Source organism: Limulus polyphemus, unplaced genomic scaffold, assembly GCF_000517525.1.
Source record: "Limulus polyphemus unplaced genomic scaffold, Limulus_polyphemus-2.1.2 Scaffold1874, whole genome shotgun sequence".
Lineage (NCBI taxonomy): Eukaryota > Metazoa > Arthropoda > Merostomata > Xiphosura > Limulidae > Limulus > Limulus polyphemus.
In genome coordinates this window covers 151261-171271 of record NW_013667484.1, presented here as the reverse complement: position 1 = coordinate 171271, position 20011 = coordinate 151261, and the positions used below count along the sequence as shown (strand labels likewise).

General features: G+C 33.4%; 1 protein-coding gene across 1 annotated transcript in view; it reads right to left on the bottom strand.

Moving 5' to 3' along the window:
* The window catches only part of LOC106465222 (adenylate cyclase type 2-like), a gene marked incomplete at its 3' end in the record, with an annotated part of 160955 nt that overhangs the window by 49529 nt on the left and 91415 nt on the right, over positions 1-20011 (bottom strand). Inside the window, exons 9-11 of the mRNA XM_022393078.1 lie at positions 19362-19520; positions 6762-6903; positions 6203-6361 (exon numbers count right to left, since the gene is read on the bottom strand). Coding sequence (XP_022248786.1) covers positions 6203-6361; positions 6762-6903; positions 19362-19520 — 460 coding nt within the window. The remainder of the gene's footprint in view (positions 1-6202; positions 6362-6761; positions 6904-19361; positions 19521-20011) is intronic.

Sequence of the window (20011 nt, the reverse complement as noted above, 5' to 3'; positions counted from 1 at the left end):
AGTGAGGCCACATCGGACTATCTGTTGTGTCCACTGAGGGGAATCGAACTTCTGATTTTAGCGTTGTGAATCCGAAGATTTACCGCTGCCCCACCGGGGGACTCAGACAATCCTACACTGAATGAATTAATAAAATTCTATGGGAAGTATCATGCTTTTTTCACCATGATAATACACCATGCCATACCGCATATGTGCTTGCCTATTTGTTTGTAGTTTAGCACAAAGCTACACAATGGGCAATCTGTGCTGTGCCCACCATGGGTATTAAAACCCGTTTGGAGTGATATATGCCCTCAAACTTACCACCGATTTATTGGTGCGCATGCGTATTTAAGAGTGATTTGAGATACATAAGTTCAAAAGTTGATTTGTCCAGCTCAACTGAACAGCAAAGGCCTTGATTTTTTAGAACACTATTTTAGGGACACAAGGTAACACCGACAAACCTCACTACATTTGTTTCTGTCTTGTAAGAAGCAAGTGTTAGGTAACAGAATTCGAGCTGTCATTAATGCTAAAGGTGACCCCACAACTTATTAGAACCACCAACTCCATTCTCAAATTAAGATGTGCTGCCTCAAGTCGTTTAGTAATATGAATTACTTCGGTAAATTAATTTTTACATATTTATCCTAGTTTATTAGCTTGCATATTATATATAATTCCTGATTAAGAAGTTAGCACTCATAATCACATACAAAAGTTGTGATGATTTTCAAACGAGAACCAAAACTCGAGCGCTTTCGAATAGTTCACTATTCTTCTTTATTCTTCTGAAGAAGAATAGTGAACTATTCAGAAGTGCTCGAGTTTTGGGTCTCGCTTGAAAACTATTTATACATAATTATATATTCATATAATATACATCCTCGTATGCTTATCTTTATGTGTAAAGTAGTTCACGTTTGTTTGCCTCTGTCTATCTGCTTCATTTATTGAGATTTATTTGATTAAGATAAAGCAAACGAAATCCCAGTTAAGATCATCATCACGGGCTAGACAATTAATACATTTTATTTGATCAATGCCAAATAAAATATTTTCTTTAAAAAAGAACCCTTTCAAGGAGCTGAAAAGAAACAACATCCGAGTTAGATAATAATCACTTTTAAAATTTTGACTTATGCCACTGTAAAACTATTAAATCGAGAAACTTATGTTACGAAAAAATATTTTATTTTATTGAAAGTGTTAAAAGCATCAAAAGTATTTTATTATTCCAGGAAATTTCCTAAATTAAAATTCTCCTTTCCAAAGTGAAAGTACAGAAGTAGCATTACACATGGTATTCCGAAGCAAACTTTGCTTCAGTTTATTTTTATTTGTTTTATCTAATCGCCAACATTCAACTATGTCAGTAACTTTTTAGTTTTTACTTCTTTGGTATCTTAAAGGGACTTTCATGTTCTTCGAAATGTGTTTCATCAAACTATATATCAAGTTGTCACTGGCGTGGATGTTCTATTTGACTGTTGCTCCCTAGGGGTCACTGCTTTAGTGTTCTATATATAAAAAAAAGCGTGATTACCAGCTGTTCAAGCACTTACTAAAGTTTTTCCAGTGATATCATTGGTTTAAATGAGGAACCGTCAAGAAGGTTTTAAAAAAATTGCCAATTTCCAGTGACTGCAATAATCGATACATTTACGATCACGTGATTCCCGAGGAATATTCTACACCTAGGAGAGACTATATCATTAGGTTAGAAGAAAACGACAGCAACTGTATTACTCGCATAAATTATAAAATAAAAATGTTTACTGCAAAATGGTATTCCTACTTATTTCTGGATGTTTACTGCAAAATGGTATTCCTACTTATTTCTGGATGTTTATTTCAAAATGGTATTCCTACTTATTTCTGGATGTTTACTGCAAAATGGTATTCCTACTTATTTCTGGATGTTTACTGCAAAATGGTATTTCTACTTATTTCTGGATGTTTACTGCAAAATAGTATTCCTACTTATTTCTGGATGTTTACTGCAAAATGGTATTCCTACTTATTTCTGGATGTTTACTGCAAAATGGTATTCCTACTTATTTCTGGAGGTTTATTGCAAAATGGTATTCCTACTTATTTCTGGAGGTTTACTGCAAAATGGTATTCCTACTTATTTCTGGATGTTTACTGCAAAATGGTATTCCTACTTATTTCTGGAGGTTTACTGCAAAATGGTATTCCTACTTATTTCTGGAGGTTTATGCAAAATGGTATTCCTACTTATTTCTGGATGTTTACTGCAAAATGGTATTCCTACTTATTTCTGGATGTTTACTGTAAAATGGTATTCCTACTTATTTCTGGGATAATTTTTTTTTAGAATTGAAATTGCATATAAGATTTTTCTCATTTTATTTTTATATTTATATCAAAATTCTGGTTTCGATATCCATGGTGGGCAGAGCACAGATAACCCATTGTTTAGCTACGTACTTAATATCAAACAAACATAAGAAATATATAATAAAATAATCAAGATGTTTCAAACGGTGGGATAATTTATTCGAGTTCTAAAATACACAAATGGTATATTTTTTGTTTGGTATCCATCTTCAAACAACACCCACCCTAATTTCTTTTGTCGTAAAGGCTAAAGTGGGTGTAACAGAACTAAAAAAAAAACAAGAACAAACAGCTTTTTAACGATTTAGGTGGTGTTTAAAATATGACTATAAACGTAGTTGAATCTTTTCACTTCTAAAAACTATCTTGTAGCACGTAAAATTCTGAAATCCCAACAAGTGTTGAAATACGTACGTTGTAAACACGTCACTGCTAAACTGACGACATTTTTTTGAAATTAAAATTATTTAAAAAAAACCTACTGTTCCAGAACAAAACAAAAACTGGAAAGGCAAAACAAACATAGAACAGGAAGCGAAACGAAAAGCAGCTAAAAAGTAAATATTTTCACTGGATAGTTTTTCAGTATCTTACGTTAATTTGTTTTTAGAGCAAAGCTACATTATGCTATCTGCCGTGTCCACCGCGGGTAATTGAACCTAGGATTTTAGCGTTGTAAGTCCATAAGATTACCGCTGACCCACCGGAAGACCGATATCTTATGACATTGGACTTGGAAAATATAAAAACCCGCTCTGTAGTGGAAAATAAACTTGTCATACCCCATCCATCAAAACTGCTGAAGAACAGCGTTGAGTTGGTTTATTAGCTCATTGCCTAAAAACCCGCTCTGTAGTGGAAAATAAACTTGTCATACCCCATCCATCAAAACTGCTCAAGAACAGCGTTGAGTTGGTTTATTAGCTCATTGCCTTGGGGCGGTACCCCAGTGGACCATCGGTAAGTTTACGGTCTTAAAACGCTAAAATACGGGGCTTGATTCCCTTTGGTTGCCAGTGCGCAGATAGACTATTGTGTAGCTTTGCGCTAAAACAAACAAAGCTTTGTCGTGTTTAAATTCTTAAACCCAGCCAATTGCATTGCTTGGAACTCCCATAAAAACCTTAGTTTAAACAAATATAGAATAATTAATATAGTTCGTAGTTTATTTGAAACAATCTGCTCGTTTTCATTCTTCTCTTTATTTTCATTCGAGTTTTCTTGTGTCTTAACCCGAATTCTAAAAGTCAAAGTGCATGTGGAGATAAAAAAAAGAAGATGTTAATGAGAAGAAGAACTAACAAGCATGATGACAGAGGGCAGCAAATTTTGTTCAAATGTCTAACTTTGATCTGTGAGTAAAAGCGTTATGCAGTTAATGTGAAGTAGTAAATGGACAAAACTCTGCGGTTCGTGAGGAATGTCTTATATCTAGAGGAAACTATAAGATCAATGAGAAAGAGTCTAAATTTACGATCACGTGATTCCCGAAGAATATTCTACACCTAGGAGAAACTATATCTGTAACAAAGAGTCTAAATACACGATCACGTGATTCCCGAGGAATATTCTATACTTAGGTAAGACTATATCCATAACAAAGAGTCTAAATACACGATCACGTGATTCCCGATGAATATTCTGTACCTAGGATGAGATTATATCCACAACAAAGAGTCTAAATACACGATCACGTGATTCCCGAGGAATATTATATACCTAGAAGAGACTATATTCATAAAAAAAAGTCTAAATACACGATCACGTGATTCGTGAGGAATGTCTGTGGCTCATGATAGGGATCGCAAGGAATTGCACAAAAATCCTAATAGAACGTTTGGGCAAAAAGCACCTTAAACAGTAAAGATTCACTTCAAACAACACTTTAAAACCATTACAATTAACTGTTAAGGTTTTACACATATAAAAATGTACAAAAATAGGCATGTTAGACTTATAAGGAAACAAGATTCCGCTTAAAACGGTCCGTTTGTAATTGTTCTTCTTACTATTATTATTCTCTTGCCAGCCTACAGCAAAAACAGTTTGGTATATTGCACCCAATCCTTTTATAGAATACTAAATAAGGTACTGCGAAGGTCATAAGGGTATTGAAAAGTTGATTTGTTTCTTCTGTATTTTACATAAGTTAAAAAACATAATAATTCTAGCGTAAACGATGTTATCATTATCCCCTGAAGCTAGGTTTCTTACAGATATCTGGTGTTCCTTTAAAAAGCTTAAGTACAGGGAATTACCAGCCAATAATAGATGAACGTTAGACGGCTGTAACACGTAGATACTAAATGCTTTGTTTACAATACAATCGCTGTCTTTAGGGAGCCAACCCCCTATATTATGTATGAAGTGAAGTAGGAAAAAAATCAATACACATAATATTAAATTTTATTACACACATTCGTAGAATAATTACTTTATAAGACACAAAGGTTTATTTAAAGTGATGCTTTAGTCGTATGTTTTATATGAAAAGACTACTTTTCTACTGGTAAAATTTTATACACGCTTAGTGGGAGTTGTGTCTTAGTCTAGACATATATTTGCCCATTGCTATGCATTATATATAGAGAATTTAGTTACACAGAAACTATAAATGCTCACACTACTGTCAAACAAACATTTTACATATCAAACTAATGCGATCAAATAGTCAATAGCTACAGTAAATCATCATGTACGGTATCAGCTAGCTACTAGTTATGTTTATTATCAATACAATGTACAAAGTTAGCTACCATATCAAGTAATCCATAGTTGAGCATAAAAAAGACCAGCAAACATGATAAATAAAAATTTGCGAATTTAAAAACCTGCAAATAGAGATCGTAAAAAAAAAAGAGAGAGAGTAAGGAAACAAGGCTAGAGATACTGTAGACACTTATTAATGTTTGGGATACTTCTGCATCCATCGAGATTGTTGTTCCATCGGCAGAGATTATTTCAATGAAAAGAATTAATGTAAATCATACACATTTAAATACATATCTGAACGCATATTTAACAATAAAGGTTTTTCTATGTTTTTAATATCATTTATTACTTTGTAATCATAAAAGCATGTTTCACTGATGGGAAACTTTTTTTACTTTATTTCCTTACCATTGTTTAAAATACCTGTTTCAAACTGAAGTTGTTATGTAAAACTAAATCTTTCAGTCAATAAAAACCGTTTTTTTTATTTCTCATGATCAATTACAATAAATCAGAAGAACAATTTATTCCAATCAGTCAGGTTTGTTACACGACTCCAAATGTGTAAAGAAATCAGTTTTGAAAGGGAAAACAAGTCGAGAAACAAGCACTGAAAAAAAAATATGTAGACGCGTGATTAGCTAGGAGTTAGTTCAGTATAGGTACGTCATGAAAATCCTAACAGTTCTGAGCTATTATAGCTAGAAAGTTTTATATAGTTGGGTTTGGACGTTATAAAGACTATAAAAAGGTTAGAGTTGCATTCAATAAAGCTTTTTGTTTTGACAAGAAGATGTTTTTTTTAATTTACGGAAGATCAAAGCCAAGTGGTGTATTTTGAACTATTAACTCCTACTTTATTACCATTTCCACTTCTCTGAGAAAGTATGCTCTGAGTAATTTGTTTTATATTCAAAACTATAGACTATGAATGTCTTCTAGGACTCCCTTTAAGCTTCTTCGTTGTCTTTTGAGTTCGGTTTTGTAGCGGTTGTTCAACACAATATATGCCCATTGTGGAACTAACTAAGTAGAAATCAATAAAACAATAAAACGACTACTCGAATTTTCGCCTCGTTCTTATGAAAGAGTAACTAAGACAAAAATAAGTTATAAGGTGTACTTAACACTCTATACATACCGTTAAGCCAATATTTTTAGCAAGGGTCGTCTCCGAGATATTTGCAAATGGCTTATCCGCTCCCCAACATTCTACATATTTGCTCATCTTGGAAGAAGTGCGACACCTAGTGGAAGTATCAGATCCTTTTTTCTTCAACCGTGTCTCCTCTATTTCTTCCTATGAAAAACGGACTTTATGGTGCATAACATTGGACGTTCAAAATCATAAATGGAAAATAACTGTTTTAACGAAAGTGTTACGTGCAAAGGAAAATGATTTTCCTAAATATCAATTTTAATTTGTGTAGAAAGTGGCGAGAAAATATTATAAACCCCTAAACAATATTATACATGTGTTGGTTTGCAAAAAAAAATATTTATTAAATTGAATTTATTATAAGTAATTTCAAATAATCCATTTTTTTAAAGAAAATTATTCTCGTATAAAAGCAATAATTTTAACTTATCTATAAATAAAAAGGTCAGTTACGACGCCTGGTGCTTATTAATGCAAGTGTTCAGTACTTTTGGGGATGATTTTCAGCTAAACTGATTATTATAATAAATAGAACGTCAACGACGATTACCTTCGGAGGAATTATAAGAAATGTTTCCACTTGGTGGTCAAGACGAAATTGGTCATTGAGAAGACCTTGACGTGGTTCGACTTCAAATTGATTGTCCAGCTGGTGCAACGTTGCCATGGTGATATGTACTCGTCTGAAAAATTGTGCAATCGAAATAAAAACGTAGGTACTTTTCATATGTACTGATATATATATATAAATTTAAAACCACAAGATGAATTTATTCTACACTTTTTAGCTTAGCGTTCTGGATTACAATGCAGATGGAAATATTCCTAATAAAAATAAAATAATGAATCCAACGTTTTAGCAGGACACGAGTATGGTGAACACGTGGTGCAACTCGTTAAAGCAGATGGATTAACATTTGACTTAAGAAAACCAGGTGTAGGTTATCTCCAAAAATACGTTACATCCTAAACTTTCATAGGAATGTACAACTAAATCATCTGGTTTAGTATCTATATTGATCATTGGCATCCCTGCAGTTCTAAATTTTCCATTTAAAAAAAAAGTCCTGAAATTAAAATAAGAAATTTGAAATGCAAAAACTGAAACTTATCACTATGGCTACAAATATTGTTATTTTAATAATCCTGTGAAATAATGTAACGTGTATAGTGTTTGCGAATTTTGGAAAACTCTTGCATGATTTCAGAATTAGATATAAAAAGAGCGAATGGATCAGAGAGACACAGTAGTGTAATAATTCACCCTAAATCCCTGTATTATTTATTCCATAATTTTAGTTTCACAACTCCTATACAGTTTTGTCGACGAACTCAGTCAGAATCGCTGGGTTGTTTAACAACGAAAAGTTTTCTTTTTCTCAGTCTTTTGACCATTACGGAAGAAGAACGAAAGTTTGGTATTGCCTATCAATAGTTTTTCGAGTCTTTGTTCGAGACCACGAGCCTTAGTTGTGATAGAAATCGTATAGCAATACAAAAGCCAATACTGAGTACAAAGAGTTCTGTTATGAGTGATATTGCACGAACGTAGATGGAACTACGTTATTAAACATCTGAGCGGATTCACATCGATTGTTTCCTGGTGTACTAGTGTATACAGGATTGTCCAAAACATAAACGAAGAGAGTGGTCCAAGATTCAGCCAACATCCAAATCTCTTCTGTGTTGATAACGTTTGATTTTCAGCAGCAAAACTTGTTAAACCTTTTTTAGTCTGTGAGGCATGTGCTTACGTACTCTTCACACACACACACGCACGCGCACACACTCATATATTAATCTGAAATTGACGAAAAGTAAAAAAAGAATGAGTACAGTACTGTGTAGCAACCGCTCTTATTTGAGACTGAACAGCTGGAAAGATTAAAAGCATGTGACTCAAATTATAATGAATTGTACTTTGTATGGTTGGAAATTATATTTTAAAGTGAAGAATATTCTTATGAAATACAAAATTTACATCATTTTTACTTTTCACAAAACAAGTTCATGACTTTGTGAAAGAAAAGATCAAAGAATTCGTTAATATATTAAGTTTCGAATGTCGAATGTCGAACTCATTTAGAATCAAGCTCTTATCGGTGAAACATGTCATTATTTTCTAGCATAAACACGCAGTTTCTTTTTACTTCTAAGTTAGTTAACACCTGTATTTTTTTAAAGTCAAGCTGGAATAATTCTATTTATAATATCAGGACAGTTTTATAAACGAGATTAATGATTACACTGCCTTAGAGATATTTAAAAAGGTTTTTCTTAACGAATATGTTACAGGCGAACTAAAACAGCTAAGTTCTTGGCGGATTACAAACAATGGATACAATACAGAAGGAATTCGTTAGTATAATGGATTTATTCAGTCCATTTCCCCGTTCTCTATTCTCCACCTGGCAATGCCCATGAACATTTTCCCTATGTTAGATTACTATGGAACAAAGCTGGAGAAAAATACGTCTCATAGGATGCATTATTTATTTAGTTACTGAGCAACGTATATATAATGTCAGTCCCTTGAATTAGTAACAAATGCAATGGCGGCTGTTAATGCATCTCAATATCTTTAACATTTACAGAGCAGATCCCCGTGTAAAGTACGCATAGCTGCGACTGTATAGTAACTTTCCATATTTGATGTTATTTATGAAATATATCTAATGCTATTTTCCAAAATCATCAAAACAGTTTTTGATATTGAGTTTGTTAAATATAGAGACCCTAAGCAATGTTGTTAGATACCTATTGCTACTAAGTGTGTTAAATATAAATATTTTGGGTGTCATTGTTTGATATGCATTATTGGTTTTTAACACCTTAAGAATGTGTTTACAAGATAAAAATTCGATAACCCGAGCGTTTTGGGAAGGTAGACTTTTCATCTTCAGAGAGTGAATCCGTCCGTGAAAAAGGATTGCTTTTGTTCTTAAAGAGACCAGAATATCAGGTTTCTTGTAGCGTCATTACTTTTTATCCGTGTTTTTTAGTATAACCAAGTTAAAGGTTTCTTTGAAGCTTTATATTGGCAGTAACATCTTAAGAATTGTTGTTTAATATGTGTCGACGTTTTTTAACGCAAAAATTAAAAAACAAAACAGCTATTGTTTCCTATGTGTTATTAATATTAACCACGTTTAACACCAACTTATTAGAGAATATTATTTGATATGTATTTTAACATAAAGATCGTTTAATATTAGAAACTATTGTTTAAATGTATTGTTAATATGGAGATCGTTTAATGAGAAAAATATTAAAGATTGTTCGCTTAAAGAAACACATAAGATGTTGTTACTTGATATGTACTCTTATCATTAAGTTTGTTTAAAGCAATAACTTTAACACAGAAAATTAAATTTTTGCTTATTTTTATATATTAGTCAAAACCATGATGTACATGAAAACCTACCATGCAAACCCAGAAAAATATTTAATATAATTATTAACTGTTCTAGAACCCTGTATCACAACGGGATAATTCCAAGTATATATATATATACATACATAGTTAATTATTTATAAGTAACATTTACAGTTAGGTAGTGTGTCAGAAATTTGCTTATGAATTCAATGAGGGCTGGTGTATCATAAATCTTCGTTGTCGTAGTAACAAAATGACTCTTAAAATATCATATACATTATACATTTCTTATGTTCGAGGTACTAGAATCCATATTTAATAAGATATATAACTGTTTTCGTGGCTAGTTCTTTGAGTCACAAGTATCGGGACTGTTGAACTGTATGCTTAATATTCTATCATTATGATTTTCAGCTTTTTGAGTCACAAGTATCAGGACTGTTGAACCGTATGCTTAATATTCTATCATTCTGATTTTCAGCTCTTTGAGTCACAAGTATCGGGACTGTTGAACCGTATGCTTAATATTCTATCATTATGATTTTCAGCTCTTTGAGTCACAAGTATCGGGACTGTTGAACCGTATGCTTAATATTCTATCATTATGATTTTCAGCTCTTTGAGTCACAAGTATCGGGACTGTTGTATTATAATAATATATCTCATGTGAATAACTTCCTCTAAGATGGTTAGTTTAACTGAATGACAGAAATCTGTTCTATCACAATGTCTGTCTATATGATAATAGTTAACAATTAATTACATGATAATAAATCATTCACTAATAGGACCTAGTTGCCTGTAGGTGGCGAGGGTCAAGGTTTGTTTTTAGGCTATATGGAAGTCCTTTTTATATCGTTTCTGTTTTGGTTTTGCTTGGTGTGTGTGTGTGTCTGGGGGGGGGGGGGAGTCGTGTTTTGTATTTGACGCGTCTATTTTCCTTATGACAGCCCATGAAGAGCATAATCAACATTGTTTTGTTTTGTGCCTGACAAAATGTGTAAAAACGTTTATGTGTAATTTTCATTAACAACAATATATGTGATCGGCACTGAATTATTTTGTTCAATTAATTTATCATTTTCTGCAATACTTTAGTTATTCTGTTTTCTTGATAAAAACACGAGGTTCTCAACAATTTAAATAAGAGAAATGTTTAACTTGAAAGAAGATCGAACCATTCAAAGATGGATCTTAAAATTCTACATTTCGTATGAAATCGATATAGTACATTACCCACCCTCTTGCCCCCCAGTGGCACAGCGGTATGTCTGCGGACTTACAATACTAGAAACCGGGTTTCGATACACGTGGTGGGCAGAGCACAGATAACCCTTTGTGTAGCTTTGTGCATAATTACAAACAAACAAACACACCCTTTTATTGTCTTATATCCAACACGTAGCGACCATAGCATATAATGTTGACCAACGAAACACACCCTTTTATTGTCTTATATCTAACACGTAGCGATCATAGCATATAATGTTGACCAAAGAAACACACCCTTTTATTGTCTTATATCTAACACGTAGCGACCATAGCATATAATGTTGACCAAAGAAACACCACGTAAATAAGAAAAATATATTTAGAAGGAGTGAAAATACTCGAAGATGCTTAGAATACTTATCATTTCGGATCTGTTGAAAGATATAAGATGTATAAATTTCCACAAAGTTTTTAAAAGATTAATGTTAGATGTTTTTACATTCTTCTTTGACAAACATAGAACCACAGCTATCTATATAAGCAGACTTCAGCTATACTCTGTCATTCTTATTCATGAAGATTGATCACGCCTATAGTTTCTCTAGCTATCACTATATCAATTTCAAAATAGTCTACCGATAAGTGTGATAGATATCGCATTATTTTCAAGCAAAAGTTTGCCTTTACGTTAGATTCGAAATTAACTTTCAAAACAAATTCCTACTTGAATCAATATATATATATAAGTTGATAGATAGGTATTTCTTATAATTATCAAAATTAGCTAGGTGTTGTATTGCGCCTTTTTTCTTCTTTCATTTTAAAATCAACTTTAAGACCACTCTGATTTTCAACTATATTTAGGCGGCAAGGAGGCAGCAAAGTAATGACAAGAATGCACAACAAATGACTAAAATGTGAAGCAACTCGAAAACTTGAATAAACTGCTATGTCTCAGTTACGTATTTGACAGATGACCACAATGACGCAAACCTTTTTTTTCTGTGAAAAACTTTAGAATTCTATAGACAACATTTCAGCACGTTCATCGCTCCTTTTGACGAGGAAGTTTGGGCGTGGCCTCTAATAAATTAATTATTAAATCCCGAGAGATAATGCTGTCTGCAGTGACAGGTGCATTATATTCACAGACGTATTCATATATATCCACAGGCTTGCTGTACAAGGAACTCCACTTAGATGATTTACGATAATTTCTTGACATATCCACAAGGGGCATTTACTTATTTAGATATTGGCTTGATATTTCGCACGACATTTAGAATCTAATATATCTTATATGATAATAAATAATTATGTAATTTTATATATATGAATATGAGTAGTACAGTTTTTCTGTTGTGCTAAAAAATCCTTTCAATCTAGATTTTTTTTAGTTCTTTCTCTCTCTAACATTCGAAATCGTCTTTAAGTTTTCATTGGAGTTTTAATAATACTATTAACTAATTAATTGCTACTAGATGATAAACTCATGTTTCGCTTACGATACATGTACTAAAAGTATTTCACTATTGAATATTGTTTACGAAAACGATTTGAAAAATGTATATAGATGGGAGTCTTACACTGTTAAATTAGGGACGGCTAGCGCAGATAGCCCTCGTGTAGCTTTGCGCGAAATTCAAAACAAACAAACAATCGTAAGCGGGAGGTCTAGGTTTCAATAGAGGGAGGGCACCTGGTCATCACCACCCACAGCCAACTCTTGAGTTACTCTTTTACCAATGAACAGTGAGATTGACAGTCACATTATAACGCCCCCACGGCTGAAAGGGCGAGAATGTTTGATGGGACGGAGATTTGAGCCCGCGACCCTCAGATTGCGAGTCGAGCGCTCTAACCACCTGGCCATGCCGGGCCCCCGCTTACGAGGCGTGTGCTGTGCCACATGAGCCAAAAACATATTTCCCACATGCAGCATTGTTAAGTGGAATACTATATAACTATATAAGAATGATATATGTTTTAAATAGATAAATCCTTAAAATAATGCTGTTGTTGTTATATTATTTATTTAGACATGAATGAAACAAAAACCTACTAAGCAGAATATGGAGTTGTTGTATTTAGATGTAAAGAAGTGTAAAGCATGTAATGAATATAAAATAAATATATCTCTATACACAACCTTCTTAGTATAAACATCCTTGTGGATAATCGCCATCTTTGACTAAGATATTGGGATTTTTATTTTGATTGAACTCTTGATAAAGCGACATTATAAAATAGTTATAAAATGTGAATTTTTAAAACTATGGCATAAACAAGTGTAAAAATCAACTGTCTTCGTTTGTCGCTATTTCGCTTTTTCTAACATCCCTAAAATATTAACAAAGCGTTGGGTCCACTACCACCAATAACGGAAATGATGTAATATTTTACTCCCCTAGTGGGTTAACTCGTTTTTCGCGTACGAAAAGTATTCAAACTTTAGGCCTTACTGTCGATTTTGAGACGTCTGTATTGAGATAGTTGGAAACGGATAATATTTATAAAATAGTGAATTTTTAAAATTATGGTATCAAGAGGATTAAAAATCTGTTATTGTCATTTTTTTTGTAAATTTCTTGTGTGTATATGTGTCTACATTCCGTTTGTATATCATCTGAAACCTGTAATTATTTTCTTTCGCGCAATGTGTTAGTTGCAGAACATAGAAAATGGATGAAGTTATGGCAGTGACTATTAAGGCTAATTGGCGTATATTATATATCTAGTAAACTAGTGCTTCGCGTAAAAAACGTATTTAAACTTTGGGTATAACTGTCGATTTTCAGGCGCCTGTTGGAACTTGTATTGAGATGTAATGGTATGGTATTATTTATATGCCACGGAAAGGTAAAGAATTAACTTATTGTGTTTTCTTGTGTGTTTATTTGTGTTACTGAAGTAATTGTCTATAAAGTTAATGTTATAAACGTCGTAGTTTTGCACTCGTATAGAAAAAAAACACATGTTAAACGTTGTTCATTTTTGCACTCGTATAAACGTAAAAGTACGGTTTCACGATTAGCCAATAGGAATATTGGGTTTCCATGTGAACTAGCACACATACACGCATAGACTGACTAACACACGTTGTTCTTTTAATTAAATAGATTGTAAGAAACTGCAATGAATTTTAATCTCTCTTCTATCTAAGCTGACACGTAAAGTTTTATCCAAACTCTTCTGTTGCCCTAAAGTTAATTATTGATTTTGACATTTTTTAGAAATTTCTTGGAACTTTGATTTAAAAATTTGCAAATCTCATATCTCATAAATTTATTGCCCTTTCTATAAAGCAAAATAATACATATATCAAAGTCTTTAAGCATTTAAAAATACATATTTTCAATACGAGTAAAGTTAAATTAATGATAGAATTTATACTTTCCTAATTATTTGTGAATATAAGCACGTAACTTTTATACTTCAAATCATTTTAACGCTGAAAACAGTTCTACGCACTAGGAGGAATTTTAAATTATAATGGAAGAATGAAAAATATGTTTATTAATAAGTTAATTGGGTGGGCGTTGCCTAGTGATTAGTGTGCTGGACTGTGTGAATCTGACAATATATTGATTAGCTGTCTTTCTTCTAGTCTATTTGTTCAAAATTAGGGACGTCAAGAGTAGGTAACTCTCGTGTAGCTTTGCGCAAATTTCCGAAACAAGCAAACAAATAACAGCTTAATTATTTTGCAAAAAAAGAGATAGTGTTTAAAAAAATGAACAATACATATTCCTGATATGAGAGTAGTACATTTATAAATCATATAGTTTAGAAAAAAAAAGGCACAGGAAAAAAATACATACAATGTATATACATATACATATATATAAGTCTATTAAATCTATACAGGAAAACTTTTCAGTTATTGATACTCATGAAATACAATATTCTAATTTTAAAATCTAAAATATATTTGGAAATTACTTAACAAATCACCTTACAGTGATGCGTCGCCAGTTTTTGGATAAATATTAACTATTAGCAGCATCTCGTTTACGACAGAAGGCGATTTTCCAGAAAAACTCCTTAAAGTTTCCATATCAAATTAATCTGTTCTTCTTAGATAACTTAGAGAACAGACCTTGTAACCTTCCTAAGACATTTAAATTCCTTAGCGTTTTTGTCATAAGATTATAAATAATCTACAGAGAAATATATGAGATTAGGATACGTCAGTTTCATTACAGGTTTCAAGACGGGGCGTGTCTTACTGGTTAACGTGCTGGACTGTGGATCCGACAGTCCAGGCTCGCGCTCCGTTGCTGCGATTCGCTCTTTGGGGTCGTGGGTACGTTATAAGATTGATCACTATTTGATCAGAGTAGCCCAACAGTTGACCACTGAGCGCTCTTGACTAGCTGCCTCCTTCAAGTCTATCAGTTCAAAAATAGAGAGGGCTGGTGCAAGTAGCCCCTGTACAGTTTTGCAGGAATATCCAAGGCGGAAAAACAACAAAATGATCAAAACTAATAAACATACAGTAGTTTCTTTAACAATTTAGTTAACGACAGATTTGACTTTTTTGTGATAAGAGTATTAAGCCAAGCAGCATGTTTTGTTTCAAATCTGGTTATAAAATTCAGTGCTTTAGTGATTACGAAGTTTACAACGAACACTTGGTGTTTTTCGAGTTTAACAAAATCAACCAGATTTCTATTTTCAACTACGATTCATATTGCCATGAAAGCCTACAAATCATTTTCAATCAAACTATTTGCCTGGTCGGATTCAAGATGATAAAGATTATTCACAGGTCTGTGTTTTCATCGTGGCACAGGTTCGTTAATCTTTATAAATGTGAAAGTGTTGCAGACAGTTCTAGTCATGGTTCGTGGCACAGGTTCGTTAATCTTTATAAATGTGAAAGTGTTGCAGACAGTTCTAATCATGGTGTACAGTTTTGAGAAGAAGGAAGACCATGACGACTCCCGTGATCACCAACAGCCTACCAAACATATATTATTTCAAGGATATTTGGGACTTTATCAGGAAATACAAACTCAAAGCCACAGTCCTTGCAGACAAATAAGACGTCTTCATCCCTGTGGAATACCTATTCAACCACACTCGACAGAAGACCTGTGTTCCCCTTGGAACTCACTCGGGACCTCATGTGGAATGCCATCCACCAATAAGCAACTCCATTCCCTACAGCGTTTTTCTGAGAAAAGTGAATTTATCCACTATAACTGAAGAAATCAAAGGAACACTTGAGAGGGACATATCCTCGAGATCCATGCTATCCATAGAATCACATTGAAAAAGACTGGGAGGGCTACCATTTTTGTGAATGTAGTAGTCAGTTCTGGCCAGTTATTAAAATAAAACTTCTTGTTTGTTTTTGAGATTGCTTTCATTTTAGGCCGAAAAACCACACCAGAAGAATAGTTCCAACTCCACTAGCCCAAAACCTGGTAGTCCTCGCCAAAACTACTTACCAAATCCAAGCCTCAAACAAGCCTAACTCACCACCGAAACCAATAGACCCAGACAACAGTAGAAGAAGAAACAATTTACCCAACACTCACAGTGAACCCACAGAGATCTGACCACCACACCCAGACAACAGTAGAAGAAGAAACAATTTACCCAACACTCACAGTAAACCCAAAGAGATCTGACCACCACACCCAGACAACAGTAGAAGAAGAAACAATTTACCCAACACTCACAGTGAACCCACAGAGATCTGACCACCACACCCAGACGATATATATTAAGAAGAAAAACAAACAGTCAAGCAGCCATTACCAAGAAACCTGAATTCTCAGACTAGGAGTCCGAAGAGGAAGAGTACAATACTGCAGATTGTCTGTGCACTTAGCTTAACTCACCTCCGAATGACATCCACATGAAGCTGGAAGAGATCCTGAAGGACATCACCGAATATTCTCTCATCAGCAAGAAATTCCGAAGCCACCTGCTAGTCTTCAAAAAATTGACAGATTTCCTATCCATCCCATTACCTTTTTGTTATTCTCCAAGTTTAGATAAACACTAAGTCACTTAACCATATATGTTCTTAGTCATCGGATTTCCTTCCCAGTCTTTGAAGTTGGTTGAAGAAGTTTGCTCAGAGTCAAGAAGACCAGAGAAGATCAAAAATGTTTTTCAAGAAGCATGACAGCTGTTTCGAGCTTTTTCCAGCTTATAAATACCTATCAAGAACCAGCAGGAATGTCTCTCCCCTCACTTACAAAATTCACAGCTTACTCTAGTCTTCTTCCCTCATGAATTTTAAGATCTAAAACTCCAGTTTTCTTTTCAACCATTTCCTTGATGAACGAAGAGTTATCCCTATTCCTGAACATTCTTGGGGAACATTTCCACCCCTAAATTCCTACTCTCTTTCTCCTATTTTCCACATTTCTAGTCCTGTTGGTGTGGCTTATCATTTCCTAATAACACAGGCTTGCGATGGTTTTATTGTCTTGAAATGTTTACATATTCTACAGTAATTCCTGCTGAATCCAAAAATGATATCCAGTGTTCTCCATCAGGCACAGATTTTTCACAAAACGTCATATGTACTTTTACTTAAGTGAAAGATTTTCATTGAAATCTGGTCACATTTTATTGTTGTTGTTGTTGTTGTTTGTTATTAAGCACAAAGTCCGCAGACATACCGCTGTGCCACTGGGGGGCACATTTTATTATGCTTAAAATGTTGACAACCACTGGCTATAGATTTCTCGAGACCAATCGCGACGTGAGGATCTTATCGATCGTTCTAGAACCTAAACATAACAAACACAATATTAGAAAATGTTCATTGTGGTAAACGAAGAATTAACTTGATCTAAGTAAAAGTTTTTTTTCTTCCTGATTTGTAAAAAAAATCCTTACGTGATAGAAAAAATTAATATTATTTTCGAAATCTGCGTAGCTGAATTATGGAAAACCGTCATTAAAACCAAAACAACTTTTATGAAGTTTAAATTCGCAGGCCTGTGTAATCACTGTAGTTCGAAGTACTATTTGTCTTAATAGGTAAATATTTAATTAACTCGACTAATGAGATATAATGATATTTTGCCAAGATAAACAATATAAGTTCACTGATATAATTCGATAACACTCGACACCTCCAACCATCCTTAACGTACCCTCGGATCTATGTGTAAGAACAACTTCTAACATCAAACTAAATTACTTTCTACACTCGCTCTCGCGTCTGTTGCTGCTATTTGATTAAATAATTTATGTCATGAGATTCGGGAACATAATAAAAGCTAGATTAAACCATTAGTATTGTTCGATAAATAAGTTTCTTTTCAGTATGGTTAAACTGAGCGTTGTAAACAAGTTAAACATTACAAGCAACAACCTCTGATTTTGGTATAGCCGTGAAACATGTCAGACAGTCTATATAATTAATTATAAATAATTGTAACCATCGCTAGTGTAACCATCACAAAACACTGACATTAGTTATAATTAGAGATAGATAACTACTAGGATTGTTCCGTTGACTACCAAACACTGATATTAATGTATGACTAAAAGTAGATAACTACTAGGATTGTTCAGTTGACTACCAAACACTGATATTAATGTATGACTAAAGGTAGATAACTACTAGGATTGTTCAGTTGACGTTGGTATATGACTACTAGGATTGTTCAGTTGACGTTGGTATATGACTACTAGGATTGTTCAGTTGACGTTGGTATATGACTACTAGGATTCTACGTAACACACAAACCACACTGATAATCCTTATTGTTGGGGAAAAGGCTGTCATTTCATGTTCAGTCGTATTTATGCTATAAATGGATAAATAATCAGAAAATGTGTAGGAATAGGCAAACATTGCTTAGACGAATGAATATTTTTCACTATTATAGCGGTTGATTAAAACACCTACATTTTGATGAATAAATTAATCCCCATCTATAAATGGGTAGGCCTCTTTTTCCAGAAGAATCGTATGCGAGCGTGTGTGCGTGTTTGTATGTTAGTTCCATATGATATGTGTTGTATAATTGATCAAACATACTTATAAAAATATGATATCAGCGTAGCTTTATGACGATGTTAGATTAGATGAGTACTAAAATGTGTAATTTAGAGGGAAATGGGTTTGGTTAACACCAAGAAATGTAGCTTTGAGTATGTGTCTGATACAAAAAGATATACAATATATATGGAAGTGGGGAATCGTATTTTATATATAGATGACAAAAACGCAGTAAAATACGGCACTGCAACTAATGTTATCGCCTTTTACGACATTCCGACAATGACCGTCATTTTCTGTATATTATAGACTTATTTTTCTTTTCATAGGCGCGTGAAGCTGGCAAGTTCAAGTTATGGCTCATATGGAAATACATTAAAACGGAGTATTCGAATGATATATATATATTACAGTTGTAGTAAAACAAACGATTAGAAAGACTCGCCTCTGTTGTAGCAAGAAAAAATGTGGAATTATTTATTTTTACAATAGAAATTATTTCAAAGATTATTTGTTACAATGAATTCTTGCTATATTATTCACATTAACACTTAAAATTTTACAATAAATCTTACCCTGGAACACCTGAAGATTCCATGTGATTGGCTAGCGTGACGTCATCAGACCATACGTCATACTGCCATTTACGAAGGCCCAGTACACCGCACAAAACATTTCCAGTGTGAATACCAATACGCATGTCCACGTTTACTTCAGTAGCCTCACGTACTACTCTGTGACGCATAAGTACATAAATATTATTTTAATTTCCTCATACCACAGTTTTGAGAAGAACAAAATATTCTTATAATAACTTTAAGATTATATTTTTTGTTTTTTTTAGGTCGTTTCTTTTACAATACCGACACAAAAATATTGAGTTTAAGTTAAGGTTTAGAACTACACATTTCTGTTAAAAACACCTATTATTTAACATTTACACTAATATATATATATTAATAATAATAATAATAATAAAGAGCAAGCGCAGTAAAATGCATTCCACCATCTTGGATTTCTTTAAATTTTTAATAAGCAATCTCTGACTCAAAGGCAGCAGAAATGATAGAGCACTTTGTAGAAAACATATCTGATATTTTGTTTGTTGTTTTGAGAAATCCAGGGGCGTACGTCGATCTATAATTGGATAACATCCAAGGAAGTTATGACTATTTTTTGTTTTTGGTTTTCAGTAAAGTTGGATGATTTTTTTACCTTAATACAG